This window comes from Tyto alba, unplaced genomic scaffold (assembly GCF_018691265.1).
Source record: "Tyto alba isolate M040663 unplaced genomic scaffold, T.alba_DEE_v4.0 Super-Scaffold_8, whole genome shotgun sequence".
NCBI lineage: Eukaryota > Metazoa > Chordata > Aves > Strigiformes > Tytonidae > Tyto > Tyto alba.
Window position 1 is genome coordinate 13,240,709 of NW_024881329.1, and position 25,704 is coordinate 13,266,412.

At 38.0% G+C, this 25,704-nt stretch overlaps 1 protein-coding gene across 4 annotated transcripts in view; it reads left to right on the forward strand.

Annotated features, from left to right (window-relative positions):
• MPPED2 (metallophosphoesterase domain containing 2) overlaps positions 1 to 25,704 on the forward strand; it is a 112,229-nt gene that overhangs the window by 57,913 nt on the left and 28,612 nt on the right. For all 4 annotated transcript variants that reach the window (XM_033007015.2, XM_042785648.1, XM_042785649.1 and 1 more), the window contains one exon: positions 7,049 to 7,274. In XM_033007015.2, coding sequence (XP_032862906.1) covers positions 7,049 to 7,274 — 226 coding nt within the window. The remainder of the gene's footprint in view (positions 1 to 7,048; positions 7,275 to 25,704) is intronic.

Genomic DNA, 25,704 nt, shown 5'->3' on the forward strand with positions numbered 1-25,704 from the left:
AGGGACTAGCAAGCAATCTGTGCTGCTTCTGTTTCAGCTTTCATAATTTTAAAGTCAATTTGGGGGACTTTTTACACCTAAAGTTGGCAGTGCTGTGAGCTGCAAAATCTGGAGGCTTTTTTGTTTTTGAGGTTAGACTAAACAAAAACTTCAGATTCTGTCTGTTTCAAAACAAATAAATGTCATGTATTAATTGATAAAGCTTTAGTGAAGCTTTCCATGATTCAAGAAAAGATGTTTCAATAACAGTAGCTCAGTGAAATTCAAAACAATTTTGAGACCAAAACCTTACACAAGTTATATCGGAATAATGCTAAGGAAGCCATGGAACACTGAAGTGAAACAAAAGATTGTTGCTTACTTTGTGCTACATTTTTTGTTTTAAGAGAGGAGAAGGATATTAATCACAAACAGTTACATTAGAATAATGTTATGGTTGAGACATAAATACATAAAAGCAAGGAATTGTTACCAATGCGGAACGCTGTTAAATCAGACCCCATGTTAACTAGGTTCTGCAGTGTGTGCGGTTCTGTTGCAGGGCTCATACTGCGCTTGGTGATGTTATGGCCCGGTGTTGTGCAAAATTCACTACATTTACCTATGGGAGAGAGAATGAGTGGAAACACTTGGTGTTAGGTACCACTGATTATGCAGTATCAGAATTCTCCTAAGTGCCCATATCGGTTAAGTAGCACCTGTACCTGCAGTCGCTCGGAGAGGGCCACGTTTGCTGCAATACCTTGGCACCACATAGCTGAGTTACAGGTGCTGAAGCAAGAGTCACTCAATACTTCCTTGCTTTCATGGGTTTATGACTCAACCTTGGCATTATTGTAACGTAGTTTTTTGTGTTTAATGTTTCTTAGACTTGGTTTTCCATTGCCAGCATGGAAGAAATCCTAATGCATGAGTTTCAGAGGAGAAGGTAGCAGTCTGAACCTGCTGTGTGGCTCGATCCGCAAGTGTGAGTATTAACGCTAGAGCTGTCAGGCCTTGTGAAAATTAATGAAGCCTGACGGTTACAGAGTGAAAGGTCAGAGGCAGAGCTTGCACTTACCTAACATTTCTGTTTTGTTGTGTCTAACAGCATTTTCAACAAAAGGGAGCTTTAATGTACAAGCTTTAGATTTATCACAGGAATTCAGGGGTCTCAGCTTTTGCTTCTCCCTGTGCTGTGGTCTAATGTTTTCTTTGCATAAAGGCAAAACAGTTAAACTTGCATTCATCTACTCCTCTTGCTGTGTTGCCCATGTGTGTTTTCCCTTTATTTTTTCCTTCCCCAAAATTTTATTTTGGAGTGTGTGGGGGAAAAATAGGCACCTGAACTGAGGATAGTTTAAAAAGCTGATGGGATACTTTTCATCAAGAAGACTGTGAGAGATCTTGTACTTCAGTTCTTTGTACTTCTTTAGAAGCACGTTCTGGTTTTGTGCATGTTCATGTCTTTTATTTGCTTGATTTTTTGGTTTTAAGTTTTTAATTCCATAGATTTCTACAGACACAGAGAGGTAAAATGCATAGAAATTAACAGGTTATGTTTTCAGCCAGGATGTTGGTTGACATCAGTTTTAGCTATTCATTGAGGACTTCTTGTAAAGGCTGTTTGATTAAAGCAGCCAGAATATTTTCAGTCAGTTGGTCAGTCCCATCCTATAAGAGATGTTTGGTTTTCCTACCCAGTTTTAGATCTCTATACCTGCAGTTGATTGTTGGTGAGAGAAGTCTAACTTATCATTTGACAGCTCGAGTCTATATAACTGTACTTACACAGTCTAACTCAATCGTTGCTGCCAAAGGAGAAATCAGAGCTTTTGAGATATTCTTTCTTTTAAAAGCTGAAAGGGCCCTGTGTGTGTTGACAATTGTGCCGTAGATGCTGGGGAGAGAGTAACCATGGCTCTGAGATGCAGTGGCCTTTCCGTGAGAAAACTCTATGAAGAGCTACAGAGCTGCTGACCAGTAGCAGGTTCTGCTGGTTGCCCTTACCTGCTGCCCATTGATGGGAAGCTTCAGGAGCTGGAGCCAGGCAACTGGTAGCAACCTCTGCTGCTGTCAGGACTGCGAGTCCATAGGGATGACACAGAATCTGCTCCTTCAGTGTTTATCTCTGGACTTGTATGTGGTTCATTATAGGTGAATGCTCCATGACCAGATTTGCATTTTTTGAAGCATATATAACATACCATAAGTTGGAGATGATTGACTTGCACAGGCATCTCACTTGTACAGATTTTCCCTCTTTTTGAAGGGACTATGATTTGTAATTCAAGGTTTCTCAGCCCATCTCTCAACATATGGCAAAAGGGTCTATGAGGCTATGAAATGGGCATGAAAACTCTTCACATTTCATGGAAGTGTTCTGTGGTTTGAATAGTTAATGCATGCGTATGCATGTTCAAAGCTTCACATCAAAAGCACTTGAATAACATTTGTATGTAAATACAGGTTTCTACCACTATACAGACAGCTAGTATCACACTATTTCTTATTCTTCTACTTCCCTGTGGGTTTTGTAGGTAAAGTAGTCAAAAAATAATATGATTTTCTATTTTTATAGGGACTCAGCAGTTAACATTCATTGCCAGTCAGACTCTTTTTCATGTCTGGCAGCTCTACAGAACTTGGGTTGTGTGACTAAATTGTACTCATATGAAGCATGCCATTAAAACAGGAACGGTTGTTCAACAGATTAAGGATTCCTAGGATCAAATACTTAAGGTGAACTTAAAAAACACTGGAACAGCTACTTACATAGATTAAAAAAAGCCAACCAGCCCTCACCCCTCCGAACTTCCCCCCTCATCCCCTGTAATAGGTATATTAAAAGTCAGGCTGTTGTTCAGCTAACACTTTAAAGTCATGTAAGTAGTTGCAGCCAGCAAAAGTCCTGCCTTACCATCGTATACAGCGCCTCATTCATTTTTTGCTACATCAGTTTTCAGCTGGATCAGTTTGCTGATCTACTTTGCTCTGTGGCCACCAAATCCCTGTGTTGGCAAAGAGGCATGGTGGCGCAGGCGTGAGGATGATTGCTTGGGGAACAAAGACTGTAGCTTGAGGGTTGGCTTGTTAAATGAGAAGTCACAGAAATCTTCTGAGACTCCCAGATTAATGTATTTCCTATACACAATTTAGTTTTTACAAGTTATTCACAGTTAGGTATCTTTGCTTTTATTTGAGAAAGAGTGATACTGACCTTTTGTCTTCCAGAAGAGAACAACTTGTCTAATTCCAATATTTTCTTAATGATCATGCCCTGCTTCTCTACTGTTGAGGGCAGATGTTGAAAAACATCTTAGCCAAGATAATACAAATACGTATTGAAGATACATATGCACCCTCTGTGCGTGTATATACACATAAATATACAAGATTTCAAATATTCCAGTATAAGTGACTACTTCACAAACTTGGTGCCCTAATAATTTTTAATAGCTGTAATTTTAGGATTTTGATCTCACCTGTTAAACATTTAAGTATTTTTTAAATTAAACTCAGTTATTACCCTGGGAGTTGATACTTGGGTTTTCTGAAGTTCTCATCCCAGCAAACACATTAAGCTCTTTTCCTAGTTTGGAATGCTATCCTTATATCTGTTTTCCAGATTCACAGTATAAATTAAAATTAATAATACTACTGATGCATGATGGAAAATTTTATAGTTAGGAAATTAGACTAATAAAACCAAAACAAACAAAAAAAAATGTAGTAAAGGAAAATAAGGAAATACCTTTCAACCTGTGTATTGTGCTACAGTGTCTTACAGTGTCTCTGTACAGACAGCATGGATGTACATCTGCAGAGATTAATCTGGTCAAGATGAAACTAAAATACCATGGAGTATGAGATTTTTATTTATGCTTCCATATTAAACACAGAAGGTCAGCAGACTATAGACAAAGGGCAGGACTGCCAAAAGAAAACACGCCAAAGTATTTCAGAAATCGTAGCAGAAAGAATGAATGTTGTGCATTGCCACAGGGCTTCTCAGGGTGGGAAAACCTGAATGTGATGAATAAATAGTTAATCTGATTGCAGGTAATTTATTACTGCGATTAGTGCTGTATAGTGTTTCCTCTGGGAGGAAGAAAGAAGTTGATGAGACTTCCTCTCGCTGCTCCCCTTTGCTTGGGCCTGGCTTTTGATGTGTTTGCATTTTGACAAGGGGTGTTGCTCATCGCTCGCTTCTGAGACAGCTCTGGAAAAGGAAGGCAAAATGGAGCCTGGTCAGACCTTGGCGTCCATCCTGTGTTAGATATTAAAGTGTGCACGCATACGGAGCAAAGCACATCTCATCACGTTGCTGGATGGGGGACCTGGGCCTGCAGCCGTTCCATCAAGGTGGAGCCAGGGCTGGTTACCCTGCGGGTGTGCTGTACTGCTGAGCTAGACCGTATGGGTGGATGTTGGCCACTTTTGGTCCCTGTGGAGTTTCTCCTCAGGGGCCTATTTTGCCTCATTCCTCAGTCCTGGTGTTGGTCCTTAGGTTTCAGTGGTGGGGCCATGTCCCTGGCAGCAGTGGGGAGAGGCTGTTCTCTCCCAGGGCCTCCCTGGCTCCCCCATGCCTTCTGGCTCTCAAGAACAGAACAAGCAGAGCCCCTCCTTACTCTTGGTAAAATCAGTGGCTGTCTTGACACGAACTGCAGTAAATACGGTTTGGTTTTCCTTACTAATTTCAACTGATTATGTAACATGTATAATATTACATTTATATTTTTTTTAATAATCACTCATGCCACCATTGATTTGTCTTTTCATGCCCTGTGTGTCTTCAAAGCAAGCCCTTTTTTTCAAGGTATCAAGATAAAAAAACATTGACTTCAAGGAAAAATGTTCCAGACTTAATTGGACATAATATCCACAAAATGCCGATTTTCAAGTCTCTCAATAAATGGGAGAAAGTGTAAAACATGGATATTTATCCAGTAAGATAAGAAGTTTTCTCTGCTAAAACTGGCGAATGTTGATAACTTGGCAGAAACCTGAATTTAACTTCTCCATCATACTTCTCTGAGAATTTTACCACATCCAGCTTGTTTTTGGGGATTGATAGTTATGACAAGTGTATCAAATTTCATGCCAGTGGTATCTTTTTATGTTTCCTGAGAGAGGAGAAAATAGCAATTTTACCTCGTGCCCAGGAGTCACAGAAAGCAGGAATTGTAGGTACCTGCCACATCAAGTTTTTAAATAAAAATGAATTGCAGAGCAGCATGTAGTAGAGATAGGGAAGGGGAAGGAAGAAGGAAAGGAGTGAGGCATAAACCACAGAGGAGCATTTATTGCATCTCCCCCAGCTTTTAATCTAATGCACCGCAGAGAGTTATGAATATGTATGATCTGCATTATGTTCAGATGTGAGGTGTCTATGAAGATGTCTGCTCATTTTTTTCAGGGGATTTTTAGGTTTTTGGTTTTCTATCCAGAATTAACTAATTTTGCAAAGATTATGCTTATATATGTATCTTGTGTAATTCCTGTTTCTGTGCTGTAAATACTGAAAAGCAGAAAGTTTTGACTGGTTCCCTGTAAGTATTACTTAGGGGAAAGTTAATCTTGGTGTAAACAGTTACAGCTTTACTTTGAAACTTACTTAAAAAAAAAAACCACACACACACACACACACAAAAAACAAAACAAAACAAAACAACAACAAAGCAAATAAACAAAACCAACCAACCAAAAAAAAAAAAAAAACGGAAACACAAACAGTTTTGAAAGTTGAAAGATGAATTTTAAAATAGCAAAGTCACATCTACTTCGGAGAACTGTAGTCATAAGACATATCTAGCATCCAATTTTGTGTTCCTTGGGGCAGATGTTGGGAGTACCAGAACTGGAAGATGGACCCATAGATTTCCACATACATTTTGCTGCCTTTATGGAAAAAAACCCCAAAACAACAAAACCAACCTTTTCTAAATGATTATTAGGAATAAACACAAAAATGAATGATTTGGTATAAGACTAGGATAGGAAACGATGCTTATGGTGAAGGCAGTAAAAGTTAGCTTTGATGCAAACTTATATGTGATTTTTGGCAAGTCACAGTGGGACAGCCTTTGTAAAAGAACCTACCTTCTGTGAAGGCACCACAGGATAGGGCCATATTTTTAAGGGAGCTCAGCACCCAGTATGTTTGTTTGGAAGATCTGGCACTGATTGTTGGTACCAAGTCCTTGAAAATCTGTCTCTGAAATCCAAAAATCTGTCTCCATGGGTCTGATACATGCCTCCTTCCAAACAATGGGAATAGTTGCCCTGAATTGGGGTGATCAAGCCTGTATTCTTTATCTTTGACCTTCACGGTAAATAGATTAACTACATTTTCTTTTTGCCTGAGTTTCATGGTTTCTTCTACATGTGTACTTCTTACAGAAATGAGATACTACCATAAACTGAATAATAAAGTGAAAGTCCATTGCAAGTGAATTGAAGCTTTGGAGAACAGGCTAGGTCTGGAATAAATGCTGCTTGAACACAGATTAATCCAAATGATGGCATAATTTAAAACCCAGCAACACCAGCAGCCTAATTCAGTACCCCATGCCTAGTCCCCTCACAAAAGACTTGAGGCATATTGCAGTCTCTGATCTACTCAGACACCTGATGTACCTCACTGCAGGTCACTCCTGTGGACTGGGGCTTAGGACTGCTGACACTGGCCCAGTCCCATCAATTAAGTGAGTAGGACTCGGGGTCACATTTTAGACTACACTAAACCAGTATGTCATCAGCTGAAAGGAAAGGAGCAGTGGTTGTTTATGACACCTTTGGAGCTGGTTTGGTGCCTACCAACTTGCTTTGTTTAACTCTGCAGTACACGCTTCTTATTATGACATTGCTTTGTGTGATGTTACTTTACATTTTAACACGGTTTCACTCAGTGGAAGAGAAGCAGCATTTAATAACTTCTGCTCAACATGGAGATTCACACAGATCTTGAGTTTTATATTCTGTCACTGTTAGCTGTCTACTTATTGTGCCGACAATGCTGGTGTGGGAGGAAAATGTGCTAATTAAGTCCTCTTTTTTGTTATTTCAGGAAACCTACCATATGAATATAAAATAGTGATTGCTGGGAATCATGAACTGACATTTGATAAGGAATTCATGGCAGACCTTGTTAAACAAGATTACTACCGCTTTCCCTCTGTGTCCAAATTGAAACCAGAGGACTTTGACAATGTTCAGTCACTCCTGACAAATAGTATTTACTTACAAGATTCAGAGGTAACAGTTAAAGGATTCCGAATATATGGTGCCCCATGGTAAGTCTCATTTTAAACTTTCTTTGCTGTTTATTACTTGAACCACAGCAGGAATCATTCCTGTTGAAAATGCATGAAGCTGCTTTGTTGCGTTGCTCCGCAGAACAGTATTGAACTTATCTGTAAACCACTCTAAAACAAATGCCACATTTTTTTGGTGGATAAATGGGCTATGTTTAGCCATGTGTGTGAAATAAGACAAAAAGAATTATAATTATTTCTATTCTGCCTGCTGAATGCACTTAAAAAATTGTGGACTCAGTATCCACTCTGTGCCTGTGGACTGACTGCAGTGGCATCTTAGTATGTATTAGGGAAGCTCCATTATATGTTATGCTGTGTAGGTATTTATGTCTGCTGTGCTAATAGATTAGTGTGGTAGCATTTAACACCTGCACATCACAAGGTACAAGGCAGCAGGTACTTTAAGCCTTATTTCTGATCAGTTCTAGGCATTGTTTTCTTTTGCTTGTAAAATTGTGATAACGAAATTTCAAACCAGTTTTGATCTCATTCCACCCCTGTGCCAAGCATAGACATGAAAAATTGCTGTCCAGTTTTGTACGAAGGAGACTCTTCCTTGTTTTTTCTACATGCTGTTTAATTGTGATGCTTGATATCTTTGGGTGGAGTCTTGGGTAGCATTTGTTTTAAATTCTCATGCTAACAACAGCCACAGTCCTTTCAGGTTCTACCAGAAACCTGAACTTCAGTGATGGTGATAATCATTATGCTACCTGGTGTTCTCAACTGTCAGCTGAAGTACTTAGATGCTAATTTATGCTCACCTATAAGAAGGGTTTACTATAAGCTTTTAACTTATGTTTTTGATGTCAGGCTTGCTTTAAAGGTGAAAGTAGGAGAGGAAGGGGGACTGGTAGGGGTTGAGCCAAAGAATGGGGCAAACCTATACAGATATTAGAAATTTTCCCCTTTATCTCATCTCATCTCTATTGACCGTTTACTTGTCCCACGGGCCTTGGTGATTCATATACCACCACACATGTTGATACTTCTGACTGTGCTTTTTTTTTGCCATATTGTGTACATTAGTGCTGGCTGGAAAACTATGATCTAGCTCTGTATCTCACATTCTTGACTTAAGCTACTAATTTATTTTAAGTCGTAACCTTTAGCTAGTAGTTTAAACCAGCATGACATTGCTTAGCTAGAACAAAATCAACAACACTACATCCTTCAGTATCAGCTAATTGTGAAAGATGATCTTAATTCAGGATAGGAATCATCTCTTAAAGACATTTCAAAGTAATTTTTTTAGTAATAGGAGCATATAACACATAGAAGAAGGTGGGGTACATAAGGTGTTGGGTAGGGTGAGATGGATTTGAGACTTGCTGCAGGCTGTGTGAGCTAGAAGGTGAGCTGCTAAGATTAAGATTGTGTTCAACTTCTTTCATATGTATGTCTCAGACTCAGAGGTCTTGTATTCTGCAGGCATCCAATGATTACAAAGTGTAGGCATCTTTCAGAATTATTTGGGGCAGGTTTACCTGAACTCTCCTTGCAACAGAGCTGCTGGAGAGATGTGGAGAATGTACAATCCAATTCTGGGGAAGAGAGAGCTCCATATTCTGAAGTGGAGAACTGTCTGTTATGCCTTTACATTTACATTTATATCCACTGGCAAAATGTAGTGATCTTTTTTCCCCTCTTTTGCCTCATGAACCCATAATGGCAATCTGTTATCCTTTTGTCTCCAGCTGCATTTAGAAGTTCTTTCATTTTGCAGGTATACGCATGGATTTGGAATTTTTGTTTTCAGATATTAAGAGATGCTACATCAGGGAACTGAGTTGTTTTAACCGTAACAAGTGAATGTCGTATGTATTCTGGCCTAGTTGTGGAAGACAAATCTTTATTTCTCTATATGATCCATTGATAACTGGATTTTTCCAATTAGTGATCGATAGGAAATAAAGCTAGCTTGCTAGAAAGGCACACTGAAGTCCAACCAAATACAGACTTCTCTCTTGAAGGATACTTCATTGGTGTTCAGCTGTGAAAAACTGTTGTCAAAGCATGTTTTGAGCAACTGTTGATGTAGACTTGAGGCTGTCATTTTGAATACAACTTCTTAGATCAGCTCGTCTGTGCTTAGGGGATAGAGATACTGTGTCTTTTCTTTCTCTCTCACTTTTTTCTTTTTTTTTTTTTTTTTTTTTTAATAATGACAGTTCCTGGAAAATGTGAAAATTCAGCTGGTTTCTTGCATTTTAATTGGTCTGAGAGGAAGGAAAAGTCACATCAGATACTGGAAAAATCTGTTCCAGATCTGTTCTATGCCTGGAAAGTGAGACAGAATGATCAGGCAAGCCTATTAGCACTTTTAATATTTTTCTCCTTCCCCTCCAATCACATCTCACTTTACTACTATAAATCTTCAGATTACCCCAAAGGAGGAGAATTTGTGGGGTTTTTTTATGTGTTTATGGCCTCCTTACCCCAATTAGTTCTGTCACAGAAGTAGAACACTGGTCATTAACCCAGAAGATGCTCCAACCCTAAAATGAAATAAGTTGGCATGTTCAATTTATGTGCATTTTTGTAAGTATTTCCAGAGGGAAAAAAATTCTCATTTGCTGATAAAGCTACTGGTTTTAATTTAAAAAGAGGGATCAAACCAAGAATAACAGCTGTGATTCTGGAGGTTTCAGCCTGTCAGGGGTTCCTAAGTAGTAATTGCCAGAAGACTGGGAAAAACTGGCTATAAGTCATCTATCTATTTAGAAAATTTAAATTGCCAACTCAGTGTAACTACAGAAAAGAAATATCAGTCCATATTCATTACATGTTATTACTCATGGTACATCTGAAAGCTTTCTAAAGACCTAAGAGAATTCAAGTAGTGCCTCCTAACTTACAATTTAGTAGAATTTGTATGTAGAAAATAACTTAAAATACACAGGAGCATTCATGTGTATTTGCAATTGGAATGTGCGGTGGTGCATATCAACAGCCTCTAAGGAGCAGAAAATTTGAATTTAGACTGATGGTTCTGAGAGTATTAAATGGCATTAGCTGGAGGGGAGTTGAAAACAGTATCAGCCCCTAAAAGAAAAAAGAGCGAGGGTGGGACATGAATTGTGCTCAGAGCTCTTCTCATTTTCAGAGGTGGAGAATGTAACTGACATTTACACATCTTAAAGAGGAGATTCTTTGATGTACCTTGAAGGAGCAAAATGGCTGAAGATTTTCCATTTGGTCTGTAGGTAACAGTCCACAAAAACACTTCCCTCTTTTCTCTTCCTTCTGAGTTTGCCTTATGAACCTGGCTTGTTTGGTGGGAAAATGACTGATAGTTCATACTTTATGCAGTCAAAATTCCTGAAGATTCCAATGGAGATGTTTTCTGCTTTGAAATTTTGAGATTGAGACTACTTATTGATCAGGGAAAAAACAAACAAACAAAACAAAACAAAAAAAACAACAAAACAAAAACCAATATATGAATTTTTAAATCTTAAAACTTCCTCTGTGAAGTATACATAAGCAAAACTCATACTGATGTATATGTAAAAGGGTAAGGAGAGACAGTCTGTTTTTACTGCAGCTTCGGGCGCTGAATATGTATAAGTTAATATGTGTAAGTTTTATTTAAATTCAAATGTTGTTATTTTAAAACACATGTGGTATTTTGAATTATATTTGAAATTGTTCATCCATGCCAAGGACTGAATTTACTATAGTATGCTATAGATGTTTGAATATAAATATTCTAGCAATGTCTGTTTTCTAATGAAGCTTTAAAAGCATTCAGGCCACCAGAGAACTCTTGTTAACTTGAGCCAGAATTTCTTTAAACTGCTTTTTGACACAAGCACTTGTTCAGGGGGAATATTCTTTGTTTTGTTTTTGTGCTGCTGTTCAGCTCTACAGGTAGCTTTTTGGGGTTTTTTTGAAAGACAAAAATATTTGAAAAGGTTTTCTGATAAACTTCATTTTGTATATCTAGAAATTTGTAGTAGTTCATTTTGTGAATAATGAGGCAACAGGCTTATTTATAGATTTTAAAATTGTGTTCTCCATAAAAGTTCCACAAAAAATGTCACAAGCCATAAGTATAAAATAATCTAATAGAGCAATCATTGACATTATTTTTAGCTGTAAAAATACATGGGCAAATTCCACCTGTATCTAGCAGAATGAAAAGCAAAACTGAAGACCCAAGACTTTCAGCATATATATTTGTTTAGATAACTACGGATAGATGAATATTTTTAAGGGAAGAAAATGTTTAATATAAAAGCTAATTTGATATAAATCAGTGCTTTCTAATGGTTAACGGAATCAACTTTATGGAAATAACTGTGAAAAGCACAAATGTAAAAGATTAAAATTGATTATTTAAATAATGACTGAAATCTGCAATTTGCATCATTGTGATGAAAATCAATTCATCCTGAATAAAGCTGGGAATAAAGCTCTTCCCTTCTGACAGGAACAGCAGCATTGTTCAGCAGTATCCTGCACATTTGTCAAGTTGTAGCTTGTTCAGGTCTCAAGAACAGAAGCACAAAGCTGGCCTCCCAGTTGCTTTTAATGAATACTAGTGGGTTTTTCCTATGTCCAAGAATTTGATCTGTAGGGTGATCCAGAGGTCAAGAACAAACGGCTCACTATCGCTCACCTCTGCGAAGCCAAGGCTTTCATTTGCTTTTTTTAGTAACTCTAGAGGAAGTGCCTTAACTCTTTTTCAGAAGCAAAATTTTAATTGGCATAGATAATGCAGCCTTAAGAAAGTGTAGACAGGTTCAGCCATCTCCTTCAAAAATAATGTTTTGTGCAATTTTTTTCTTTTTACCGCTGCATAAATCTTCGGGTTTTCATTGAATGGTTTTGCATCAGTTTGAAATTATTTCTATAACTCTGTTTCTTTCCCTGCTTCACTTGCAATCATATTTTAATACAAGTAGCTCTAAGTTAGTACCTCTCCCTTGTTCTGATCAGTGTTTTCAGATTTTGTGTTTATCCTGTCAGAAAAGTGTCAGATGTTGGGTTTTTTTCTTTTCAATTATAAGTTTTGTAATGCATCATGGATTTTGCTGACAGTCTTCAAGTTCTTGAAATAGCAAGCAAATTAACATCAGATATTGAGCGCGAGGACTGGAAAACCAATTGGCAACTCACATGATGGGATTCAGATATACTGATGGGTTAGAATGGATCTAATTTCTTTTATTTTCATAGTCTTAGTGGGCAATTAGCTTGCACCTAAAAAGGGGAGGAATAGAAATTGGACTACTCAGCAGTAAAGTTCTTCACTGCTATTTAGTAGTGAGGAAAGCAGGGGGAGACTGGACAAGACTGTTGGTGTTGTACCAGTTTTTCAGGAATTCTGGCATTTATTTGGTAGAAGTCAGCAACTGAGAAACAGATTGGCAAAGACTGAAGTCTTCTGTCTGTGTGTTAAACAAACACACTACCACTGTAGCATGGTTGTGTTTAAAGGTGCAGTTTTCTGTTTCATTTTTCTTGGCATTTATCCTTCAGGTCTTTCATTTTAGGATCGAAGAATGTATTCCCCCTGGTCTAGAATTGCAGCCGTTTGTTTACATTTTTTGCCTTGTTGGGAAAGTCACTGTTTTTTTCTTCAGTTTTCTTGATATCAGATTCACTTCTAAGTAAAAAATTGTTCTGTTTACTTTTAAAACCTTTTTTTTTCTTTAATTAAATACATAGTGGAATGTGTGTAAGTTGAAATATATTATATCGTCTGTCATTTTTAATACTATGATGCTAACTTGTCCTAGCTTCTTAGTTGGAAAGCTCTGCATCCTGGCACTGGGGCACATCATGAAGCCTTAAACTTTCCTTCAGGCTTGACTTCAGCAGGAATAAGAACTATGGAGTATTTATTACTACTGTGGCACACAAACTGTGTCTGTCTTTGGGTGAAAGTCTGGCCAGTTAAAACAGACATAAAATAGTGGCTCTTCTAACTCTTGATTTTTTCCTAGTGTGGAAACAGGGATTTGAACTCCTTCAGAGCAGTACAAACAGATGATTGTGGGAATCTGCTCTGTGTCTCTAATTCCTGATGCATTTTCCTGGAGTTCAGTACATGCTGTATAAAAAAGCAAAGAGATGGAATGAGCATGAGCTGTGCTGTTGAGGGGCTAAGTATTTATGGTGGCCTCCTGTTCATAGGTTGAAGTGTGGTTTGGAGGTCATTTTGATATACAAGTTGTGCATACAAAACTGGTAAGTTGTGCTTGTGTTTGTAGTTTTGCTTTGTTTTGGTTTTAATCACTTGTCAGCTGTTCAGGAAGAAGTAGCTTGCTTTCCTTTCGCTGAACACTGGAATAACACAGTGGTCAGTGTGGCATTTGTGTGCAGGCCGAAAGCATTTGCACCCAGTGAGGAGTTAGAAAGAATAAGGATTAATGAGGATACCACAAAAGTCTTGAAATTTTCAATTTAGCTGCTACAGACTTCATCTTGGGAGAAGGGCTGAGCCCCCTTAAAGAATGGGAGCTGGCGAAGGAGGAGGGAAGGAGAGAGTTCATTGTTCCTTACAGGGTTGGAGTCTGTGTTGTGTGTTGAAGCTTGCTTGAATAAATTATTCCGTGCGGCTTCCTCACAACTGCTATTTTCCCATCATCTTCTACCTATATATGCGTCATATTTCTTTGTGGTGGCCTTGTGAAGAAGGCAAGAAAGACCAAACTGAAAATAACATGCTGTTCAAGTTAACTGAAAAATTACTTCACTTGAGGACAACTGCGTTCATAGTAGGAGTGGAGAAGTAAGAGAGAGGCCTGAGCTTTGACTAGATGACATCAGAATGAAAGGTACCTCGATGTGCCAAGTTTGGGACATGGGTAGTTTCACTGACTCAGTGAGATTCATAATAACTTTTAATTAAATATATAATTATCAGTTACATACAGATACACATGTTAGCAGCTTTGATTTGATGAGTTAAATTGTGCTTGGAAAAATAGGGATACTTTCCAGTGTCTTTACAAGATGTGGTAAAATAACGAGATGGGGGTGGGGAGGGTGACAGGGGAGAAGGTGGATCTTGTCCTATGTATCGTCAGGAGTGTGAAACGGGTGTAGTCTACAGGTGGTTTGCTTCATAGTTCATCTATTCAGGACAAACAGGAAAAAAATTGGAAGTTTTTACATTGCTTCAGGTAGAACTGGAGATAAAATGCAATAGAAATGGAAGAGAAATTATGTTTGAAAAACTCTTTGGTTTTAATACAAAAGTAAGTCAACTAGCAAGTGACTAGATTTTGTTAGCTCCCAGTGAAAACTAAGATTTCTCATGACTGTCTTCAGGAAGATTTTGGGTCATATTTCTCTAATACTTATTGATCAGAATGCTACCTTTACTTTGACGTGTGTAAAATGCTTAAAGTAATTCACATAGGCTATGAAATAAAGCAAAAATTGCATAAGCACTTCAAGTAAGAGCACACTGATCGTGAATCTAAGCATAGACACAAAGGTCAAGAGTGACAGCTACATTCATCAGATTTTCATGAGAATCCATTCAGTAGAATAGATCTGACACCTTATTTCAGAAGTGGTCAACACTCATGGATTCTATTGAAAATCAATGAGACCACTGGGTATTTATAACCATCTCTAAAATGTTTAGGTGTTAATCTATATTATGGTTTGTGTGCATCTGAAGTATGTGTTGCTGACATTTCTGACTCTAGTAGTTAAATATCAAAATACTAATATGGCTGAGAGCTGTTTGTGCATGCAAAGAGAAGGCTTAAACAGTAGTTTACAAGCAGGAAGGTGTCAGCAGCTTATCATTGTGCCTTCATGGATGTGGTTGAGTTGCATACATCCTTGAGTAAGTACAGAAGGCCTCACAAGCTGCAATGCCTTGCTACCTCAGTTCATTTTGCACAGACAAGGACATCATTTTACAGCTGGCATTCACAGTGTACCTGGGAGAAAGTAATGGGAGTTATGACCTAGTAACTCCATTCTCTGTTCTTTGTTAGTGTTTTAGATAAATGTTAAACACAGTATCCTTTAATATATGGGCTTAGCTGTTTGCCTTACATACTGACACGCGTGTCATGCTTGGAAACCCAGTGCCTGTGGCTACTTTGATAAAAATAATGCTTCCTAGAAAATCAGCTCGTGATGATTTGAAATCATCTGACAAGTGTGTCATCGTATTTATTTCACAAGTAATGTGAGTACTTGAGTATGGTGTCTGCAGATCTGCCAGCCTGTCTGTCCTCTGCTTCTGGAGAGCTCTTGTCTTCCATTTTGATGCTTCAGCAGCATTTGCTGGATGGGTAGGACTGACGAGAAAGATGTGTGGTCTGGTTCTTCAGAAAGCCAGTTTATTTCTTACATATGTGAATTGGTGTATCTTACTGACAGAAGCTGGTATTTGCAGCTGCTATCTGTATTGCTCTCTTGAGTAAAGTTTACTGGTTTGTACTCTGGGAATATACTTGCGGATTCTGTATTGCTTCGAACTTTATCTACAAAAGCTTATGTAAGAAGGAATGATGAATCTTTCAGTCTCCTTTTCCTGGCACAGATTTTAATGCATCTTGTTTCCAAAACTGGGAATGAAATAAAAAGAAACTTCAAGAAAGGTGTTCTCTTTAACACCTCTCTTGGTGTTCCATCTGGGCTGCTTGGGACACTTCCATGTCCTGCATCACAGGAAAATGGAGGAGAAGGACAATCTGAAAGCTGTAGTACTAAAGTGTTACCATTTTTAATATGGAAATACCTCAGCACACTGTGATTTCCAGGGTTATGGGTAGCTGTACTTGTTTTTTCAGTTCTTAGTAAGTTTTGTCTCCCTCTTCTGTTTGTGACTATAACACAGGTTTTGTATTTGTTGAGAAACCCAGAAAGTAGCCTTTTAAGGAAGAATGTCTTCCATTGCCTAATTATAAACTCCTAGATTTATAAGGTTCAAGAATTGCATTGCTTATGTTCTTGTGTGTGTAGCACTGGAAGAGGTAGAGCTTTGGGGAAAGCTTAGAAAATTTGAAAATAAATCAATTATAAGTAACTCTGAAAATTCTGTTTAATCTCTCTGTAGACAAGAGATACTTCGTCACATAAAGGATGGCATCCATTCTTCCTGAAGTTAGAAGGACTTTTTTGGTTCATTCAGAGTTTTGAACAGCAGATTGCATGTGTTTAATGAAGCACTGGCTATGAGTGGTACCTGCAATTGTTCTTGAAATCTGAAGCAGGCACAGACACAGAATTTTGTGTTGACATTATCTTCATTTTATTATAGCCAGGCAAATGGAAAATTTTCAAAAGCAGAGAAGTAGTTTTCCTCAGAGGCATGAAAAAGTTCCATCCTTTTCCACAAGGTATTTGCGTAGACACTGCGCATCGTTCATGCATAACTTCTAAGTGCTGTTGAACATCAGCAAAACTCTAGGTAATGAAAAAATGTATGTTATCTCACATTTCACTTTAAAGGGATTGAATTGTATGACTTTTCTCTGGCTGACTACCTTTTCTTCATGTGATGGAATACTGCTCAGGGCCAGCCAAATCCTCTGTCCAGGCTGGCGCAGTAGGAGCAGCACACCTCCTCACAGGATCAGCTGGGCTGCCTGGGATCTCTGCTGGGTCTTAGCATCTGCTACCATATTGCAGTGGCAGCAGTGTTTTGAGTAATGGTCATTCATTATACGCCAGTATTGTATTTGCCAATCCACATATGTATAACTGAAAAGTATAGGTCCTGCAAACTTTATAATCATCTAATATCAACAAATTTTAAGCGATACTTAAAGTGTGACATGAATGTATGCTTTGTTTCAGAGAAGGATTTTTGTTTTAAATTTTGGAGTTAAAATATAGATAAAATATTCAGAGATGCAGAGGCTGGTCATCCATCTGGAAGTGAGCTGCTTTAGCACAGAATGGTGAGACCTCACCGTAAGGATGTGCCTTTAGCTGATAATTACTAGCAGTCAAACTACCTAGAGTGTACACCTTTTCTTATTTATATTCCAGTCCTGTAACCTTCCCTATTCTCTTGTGCCTTTGTTCTATTAATCTACAAAACAGGGCTCGACTTGTGATTAGTCCTTAGAGGTTGTTTCTATTAATCAGGCTGCAAAACAGGTCTACTTGGATGTTCTGTTGCAAGTGCTTAATGTGCTTTCCTCATCAGTCCACAGCACAGAGCTGCTAGGGTTGTCTTAAATGGCAATGAAATCAGTGATGTGTCTGCTGCACTTTCTTTGTGTTTACATCGTGATTGTGTTGCTGTAGGATGGGGAAAATAGAAAGAGGAAAATAATTGCAGTACTATAGAAAATTGCTTAAGTTAGTGACATTTGTGGTTACATGTTGATAGAGAGCTAACCAGCAGCTGCGGGATGGGTCCTGTCACAGCAGAATTGCTTCTTAGGTGCTTTTTGTATGCAAAGAACATGCCCTTCTTTAAATGAAAGGATTAAAATTCAAGCTTTGATCACAGATAGGGGGCTAAGTTTTAACTCTTTTATGGAGTTTTAAAGATAAATCTATCCCTATAACATTCAGAGGGTCATTTAAGATAGTATTTATTTTTCTGCAAAAAAAATTAGGTAGAAAGCCAGAGAGATTTCTCCTGATATATATACAACAAAAAATAATCTAAGAGTTGGTGGAATATAAACAAAACCCCCCAAACTGAACTGCTCTGTAACACTTCCATTATTAGAATTTATCATAAAATTTGAACAATAAACAGCATATGTAGTGAGAAACTAATCTAGTTTCATTATAGAAGATATTACTAACTATAAAAGCGTAATGATTTATGCTTCTAATTAAATACAGTATTTCCTCCCTGTAGGAAGAAAGTATCTATTTTTAAAATGTTTCAGAAGAAATAAACCAGACCCCTAGTTATTTTGTCTGTACTGTTCCTTTGGTTTTTGGTTTTCTTTTAAGTTTTGTGATGTTGATGACTTATTTCTTTATTGAGCTGGCAAAGTCACTGCACTAAAGAACTTTAGCTGCTGTCTGGGAAAAACGCTGGCTCTGCAGCAGCAGGGTTTGTCTCAGCTTCTGTGCTTGCCTCTTACTGTGTTCATGCCCGCTTTTTCTGTATTCCCATTGCTCTTGTCTCAATTTCTCTAGTGTATAAGCTTAAATTACCAGCTTTTTTAAAACTGGCCCAGTCTTAACTTCCAGTGAAGTCCACACCTGAATTCTTGTTGGCTCAGCTGAGAACTGGTCCCTTACTGCTTCATGCCATCATTTCACTGCTAATTTGAAAGGCTTTGTGCTGCCTCACCCCGAGCTACAAACCACTTCATTAGGCTGTCAGTTGTCAGGTTTGACCTTTCATGGCCTAAAGAGCAGAGTTCCATGCCAGCGTCACGCCTCCGTCTCTCGGCTGATGCAGTGCGGGTATCCTGCCGTTGGTTGTGCTGGTCGCTGGCGTGATCCTGACGCGAACAGCCAAGCAAGCGGCTTAGCGCACCCAAGTAACCGGTTTCGCAGCAATTAAGGAGAAGGGGTTCCCAAATGTATCGTGCCATGCAAATTCATTGCACTCGCTCTTCATTGTGTTGGTGTGAGGAGGAACTGGGGTTCTGGGTTAGCACCAGCTTCTCCCTGCAGCAAGCATGAAGTGCTACAGAGCACTAACCATGCCATGTAGTAAAGCCATTTTTCAGAGGTTTGCAGACTAGTAATAACAGTCACTGTAACAAATTAGTTATAGCTTGTACTGTCCAAGATGATATTCTTTCCAATTCTAGCTGTCTTTGGATAATACGGTTTCAAAGCCACCACTGTGGAATTTCAAATATGTTGTTCTTATTAGGAATTCAGAAAAAAAATAGGCCCCCTAACGTCGTTTTCTTTTAGTCCTGTTTTGGTAATTTCATTTTCACCAGCTATTTCTACTGAGGGTTTTGGGTGTTTTTTTTGTGTGTTTTTTTTTTTTTTTTTTCCCTTCCCTCCTTATCATTTCCCCAATTATCAGAGAAATCACTCTTCCAGCATTGATTCATTTCGACCAGAGTCTGGAAGGCACGGAGAATCAAATTAACTAATATTTTACTTTTGCATGTGATTAATGCTAATGCTTACAAAGAAGAAAATACTTTACTGTGATTTAATTTTCATTCTCCAGTTGATTCCCAGTGATTTAATTTTGCAGGGCGTTGTCTCTCTGCTTATTGTCTCTTATGGAGTCATTGAAGTTAGAGATGGTAAAGACCTATTAACTCATTCTGCCATCAGAGGATTGTCTGCTTCACTGTATTTTTGTATGTTTTGCCCAGTTTTAATGAATGTAGAAAAAGAGTTTTAGTTAATTTCTTTCGAAATTGTTCCTTAGTGTAGTAGGTGTTACTAATGGGAACTAACATTCTGCTTATATTCTTTCTGTGTTCATTTCATTTTTTTAAAAAAATCTGAATTGTACAATATTTGATAAGATGAGCCTAAACGTTTCTTGTACCTTTTGTGATGTTTATGTCTTTGCACCTTTCAGGCCCTGTGTCAATAACCTTACATACTCAGCCTTTGTAATCCTTTCAGATTTTTCTCTTTTCCTCTTTCTTATTTCTGGTGAAGTTTTTTTATATTGCTGGGTATTTGGTTTTGGTTGGTTAACTGGCTGTTTTTTTAAAAATATGTTCACAAGAGACTCAGAATCAAACCCCAGTATTCTTCATGGATGTCACTAACGTACTGCATGTTGAGTGGAGACACTTGGCTAGTTGAAATAGTGATGTAATATGGTGACCGTATGTTTCATTGCTTCTGCAGAAAGTCCAGGCTTGTGTCATACTGTCTCTTTGATGTCTTGTGATACATCCATGTGTGTAGCCTAGATAATTTTATTCTTTTCCCCATTCATGTTGCAAGCTCATATATAATTTGCTGCCAGCTGCTGCCCCTAGGTCTTTTATTTTAGCTTAACGGCTTTTGGGTTTCTTCCTCTAACTCATTTTTTATGTATTTTAATTCTTCTCAGATGTATTAACCTGAATTTTTTCAGAAGGAATCCCGTTTTCTTACTTCTCTCAGTGTTTTTAAGCTTCTTTTACATGATTTTTTTTCCCCACTGTCATGTTTATAACACCTCTCACTATATTGAAATCTGTGAATTTAATTAATTTGGTGTTTACCCGTTCTTCCAGATCATTAATAAAGATGTTAAATAAAACTGATCCTAATACAATCCCTGTGGCAATCCACTAGCACCTCCCTTGTGCTGCTGCAATCTGTTTATAGCCCTTTAGCCACTATTCATCCATGTGATAGTCCTCACACGCAAGACAGTTTTAGGTTTTTGAAAAACATTTGCCAAAGTCTGGAATGATACAATCTACTATAGTATTTTAATCTACTGACTTGACTGAATTTAATATATTTACAAAAATTAAATGTGATGAAACAGAGGTATGGTTTTAGAGCTCTTTGAAACCTTAGCAGCTGAGTAGCTATAATTCTCCTTTCTTAGAGCAATTACAACTCCTCCACCCCCACCCCAATTACACCATAATTTTATTCTGTGCTGAATTTAGACTTACTAGGAGATAATTCTCAGTATCACTCCTTAATTCATGGTGTACAGATCAGCACCACATTTCTCACTATTTCTCTAGGATCTGATTTTGAAAATGAAAGTACTCCAGATAGAATTCTTCTGTCAATATTTCAGGCTTTGAATTATCTATTGCTTGTTTCTCACCAGTCATGATTGGCAGATCTTTGTTATTTTGTGTATATATATATATATATTTGAAATTTCATCTGTTTGTAAAAGCAACAGTAAACTCTTGCTTTAAGTGCACACTTTCATCCTTGTGGAATTTGTAAGATTTATGTGTTTGCTTAAGTTCAACATGGGTTTAAGTGCTTTCTTGCTGTGCAGCTTGGGGGTATGTATCATTTGGTTGGTAGCCCACTGAATTTATTTTTCATTCAAATTCAAAGATATTTTAAATTGCAGTAGGAAAAATCTTTTGCTTCATGATTTTTTCCATTTACATTGTGTGCATATGAATAGCAAGCTGTGTCATGAGCAGTTGAATAAAAACAATCTTGGGAAATTTCAGTTTCTTTTATGTATGTTTGGCTTGATTTTACAAGCTCTGTGCAAAAATTGATTTTTATACTATAAAGGGTAGTGTGGAGAGTTTATTTGTCACAGCTTGGTTGGAATGGCATGCTGTTCAAATCACAACCAAATCACCATAACCGAGAGAAGAAAATGTATTAAAATATGGGTCACAGCCCTGAGTTATGACTGCTGATCCAGAGCTATAGTAACATAAAACCAGAGCACTTGTTATTACTTTTTGGTTGGTTAGGGCTGGAGTGTACTGCAGTCTGAACGAAATCACTCGTGGCGTGTGCGGTGCTCATACATCGCTGACTGCTCTGAGCTGGGGCTCTTGCTTCTCTCTGATGAAGGGGGCAACTTCCCCAGTGACAATAAGCAAGCAGATGCTGTATTGAATGACTTCTAAACACAGTAATTTTGGTGTCAACCTGCAAGCATTTAAATTCCCCTGAAACTGGGGAAGGGAGCCTGGGACACAGCTTAATCTCGGTTCCACAATCAGTAATACTGGGTCTGAGCTCTGCCATATTACCCATTAATGTGGACCTCCTCCAAGTCAGCCAGGTTTCTGATTCATTCCCCAGAGCATGAAATTGGGAGTGTGTAGTGACTGCAGGAGGGACACAGTCCTTCACTTGTGCTCCAGATTTTGAACTGGCTAAGTTCATACTGAGTAAATGTTTTGCATCTTGTTGCTGCAGTGCTTTGGTTTGGGGGGTTGATTAAGGCTTGATCTGGTGCTACGTACACAAAAATGGGGTTTACTGTCTTGTTGAATGATGACTTCAGAGCAGAACTGGTACTTCAGTAAGATCTGCTGATAATGAAAGGTTTGGTGTGTATCTTTCTACTTCTTTAAACATAAGGATGTCCTATTTGAATTAAAGTGCTTTCTGTATAAAGCAGGAAATGTAAAGTGGCCATGATACATTTTCAGTGTTACTTGGCATATGTTCTTAGTGTGTTGAATTGTTCAGAAGAAATCCATTAAGAAGTTACTGTACCTTCCCATCAGAAAGCCATGTGATTCTTGCGTATGCGTGTATGTGACAGGCAGTTTCACATAGGTGACCACCATGAAGTAATTCTAATTCAGATGTATTTCTGAAAGATAAGTGGGGAAGAGAGAGATACAATAAATGCATTGGTTTCTTCAGGAGGCAAACGGTTGTGTCCTGGGTTCTTGGTGTAGAGAGAGTATGCTAGAAAGGTATCCGTAATTGTAAGAGCTGGTCTCGTACGCATGTCAGAAATGCCTTCAAAATGGTTAGCACAGTTACTGTGCTAGTAGAACAACACGTATCTTCAAGGAGATTTGGTCCTTCTGCTTCTTGACTGATACTGTGCTGGTATGTATTGGTTTAATGATATGACTCTTTTTAATAGGAGTATTTGATCTATATTAATTGCTGCAGACTGTAGTAATTGGTGGAACTGAATTTTTAAAGTTTGTTTGCAGACCTGCAGGCTGCTAGGCAGCTGCTGCGTGTGCTGACTGTGCTCCCAGTTAGAGAGCCACGTGGATGCCAGAAGGATGGAGCATATGGGTGAGGGAACGGGGACGGGGAGTCCCAGCTCCGACACCGTCTCACAGTACGAGGAGCAGGAAGTTACTGGTTTCTTTGCCTTAATTTCTTCATCTACAAAATGAGGCTCATAATATTTATATGCTTTCCTCACAGCTTGCCAATTGGGCAGCAGTTTCAGCATGTGAAGCACTGTCGAAGTGCCAAGTATTACTGTTAACTTATTTTTAGCAAGATGATCCAGCAAGGTACTGAGCAGATGCAGACTTACTTTCATGAATGATTTCGAAGGAGCCAGGGGGACTGTTTGCCTGCTTGAAGTTTGTGTACTCGCTTAAATACTTGGCTGGATCGTTGCACTGGAAAGCTAAGTAGGTGTCTATTTTTTGCAGGATAAGAAGGGGCGTATTTGAGATACTGTTGAAGTGGAATAGATAGCTGTGTTAGTTGAAGTGGGAGCTGATAACGTGTGATTTCAGGACACTTGAAGCCCTCTTCTCCAAAAAGAAGGTTCGTAAAAGCCGTGCACTGAGTTTACTTCCTGAAATTTCTGTTTGGGATGGTAAATGTGTTGCTCATTAATAATAAGTTTAAGAAAGACTAAAAGAATGCAGACGGGCTTCAATCTGTACTTCAGTACAATGGAGTCAGGGAAAACCATCTGAAATTGTTTGTTGGAAGTATTGTGCTGTCTTGTTGCTATCCGAACCCAGCAATGGGCTGGCTGATGTGCCTTTACTATAGAAACCCTTCCTCAGACTAAGTCTGTACCCAAATGCCTGTTGAGAACTACTTCTCCCAGGGAAGTGATGAGCTGTCAAATCCCAACCCTCCTCTCCCTACCCCAAAGTCCTGAATCCAGCCCATCTGTTTCCCGTGGAGCTGTTAGGATGTTGCTTATTTTTCCAGTAGACCCACCTTGGCACCGAGTAGCTGTGAGGAAGATATTTAGACTTCAGAGAAATTTAGCCCTTCACTTGAACTTGAGAGGGCCACACGTAAGCACCTGTGGGAAGAAAAGCAGCTTTGTACCTCACAAAATAATACTAATATTCATTCCCACCTACAATAACTGCTTCCTGCTCTTTATTTAAAATTAGACTAAAAGTAGAGGATTCAATCTTCAATCAAAGGCACCTCCCAGGTATTTGAGAAAAGAGTCCTGCAGTCCAGGCAGTGAAAACCGACACTACTTCTTACCTTCTATCAAAAGCGGTGTTGAAATGTAGGGCCTGTTATTGTATATTTATTCAGGCATCAATCACAATCAAGCCTCCTGCTAGTTCATCTGTAAGGGCATTGTAATCCTATTTTTATCAGTTCCTTCCTGTACAACAGACAGTTAAAATAGCATGAGTAGGGGTCAGAAATATCTTAATGGCTTTGGTTCCCAGAGATATCTGTGACCAGAGGAAGAGTTTTGGCAAAATTTCTTCCTGAGCTGATAAGGTAGATAAACAGGGGCAAGGTGCAGAGCGAGGGCATGCTGTGGGAAGGAGAGCATTGGATGGCACCGTAAAGGAGCTGCAGAAAGATTAGGTAGACAGTATTACTTATGGAAAAACATCAGGAGCAGATGAAAAATAAATGTTACTGTTTGCCAAGTTACCCATTTGTAAAAGAAAGTGTTATAATTTTTTTCAGGGTGGCCTGGTTTAAGTGATTTTTATAACTAGTTTTGTCCTTATTTTTCTTATTGTACTTCTTAAAAATCTGAATGATTATATATTTGAAGAAGTTGGTTGTCACTGATTGGCAACATTTCATTCTTGTTAACTTTGAACAGTATGTTACTGAACTAATTTAAATAACAGCATAGCTTACATTAGAGTCATTGCATTATTATTTTACATTTTTACACTTTATAGGTTTTTGTATATACATTTAAAATTTTTCTGATTATGAAATGATGAATTATGCTTTTAAAACTCATTTTTTGTCATTAATTCAAGCTGTCTTTGGATGCACATTATTAGATTTGATTTATGAATGAACACAGAGAACAATTTAAAACATGTTCTCTTACCAGAATAAAACTACTTTAGAACTTCTAAACACCTAAAGAAAAAGTAAATTCATTACAGCAAATGTTATCTTATAAGACAAGGTATTACTTTTGTCTCAGTTTTTAAACTGATCAATTGTTCCTGGTCAATCTAGTCTTTCGGGATTGCAGAGATAATGGATGTAGTCTTTCATGCTTAGCTTTTATTCATAAATTGCAGGTGCTACTACCTTTGCTTTTCTGATTCCTAGTTTATTTCATTTTTTTCTTTTTTTTTTTTTCATTTAAACATTAATATGAACTACTTGCATAGTCTAAAATAAAAAATATATTGTCTTCTCCAGAAGCAGAAACTAATCCTGTAAAAATCTTCTTCAGTAAACTGTGATTCTAGGAACTTATTTGAAAACTTCTGCCAGTTAGGTAGTTAGGTAGCTTGACTTTTACCTTTAGGAGCAATTAAACATTGCTCATTTTTTAGGATATTAATGATTTTAATGTATTTTTGTAAGCATAGACTTCATATGAGTAGTTACTGATAGAGGGTAAATGTTAAAAATAATTAGCTGTCCAAAACAGTAATAATGTACTTTATATAAACTAGGATTCATTATGTAAAAACTCAAAATAAAAATCAATATTAATTAAATCAGAAACGTAAGTTGGTCTCCCCTCCACCGTTGGTGTTTGAATCTTAATAATTTCAGCTGCAAGTCTGTGATAAACTTGCTGAAGAGAACAGAGAAGCCATACGTCAAGCTGCTTTTCTACTTAATAGAGTCTTTTTTTCCCCCCCTATTGTGGTAGAGGTTGCAGCTGCTTATGACACTTGGTTTT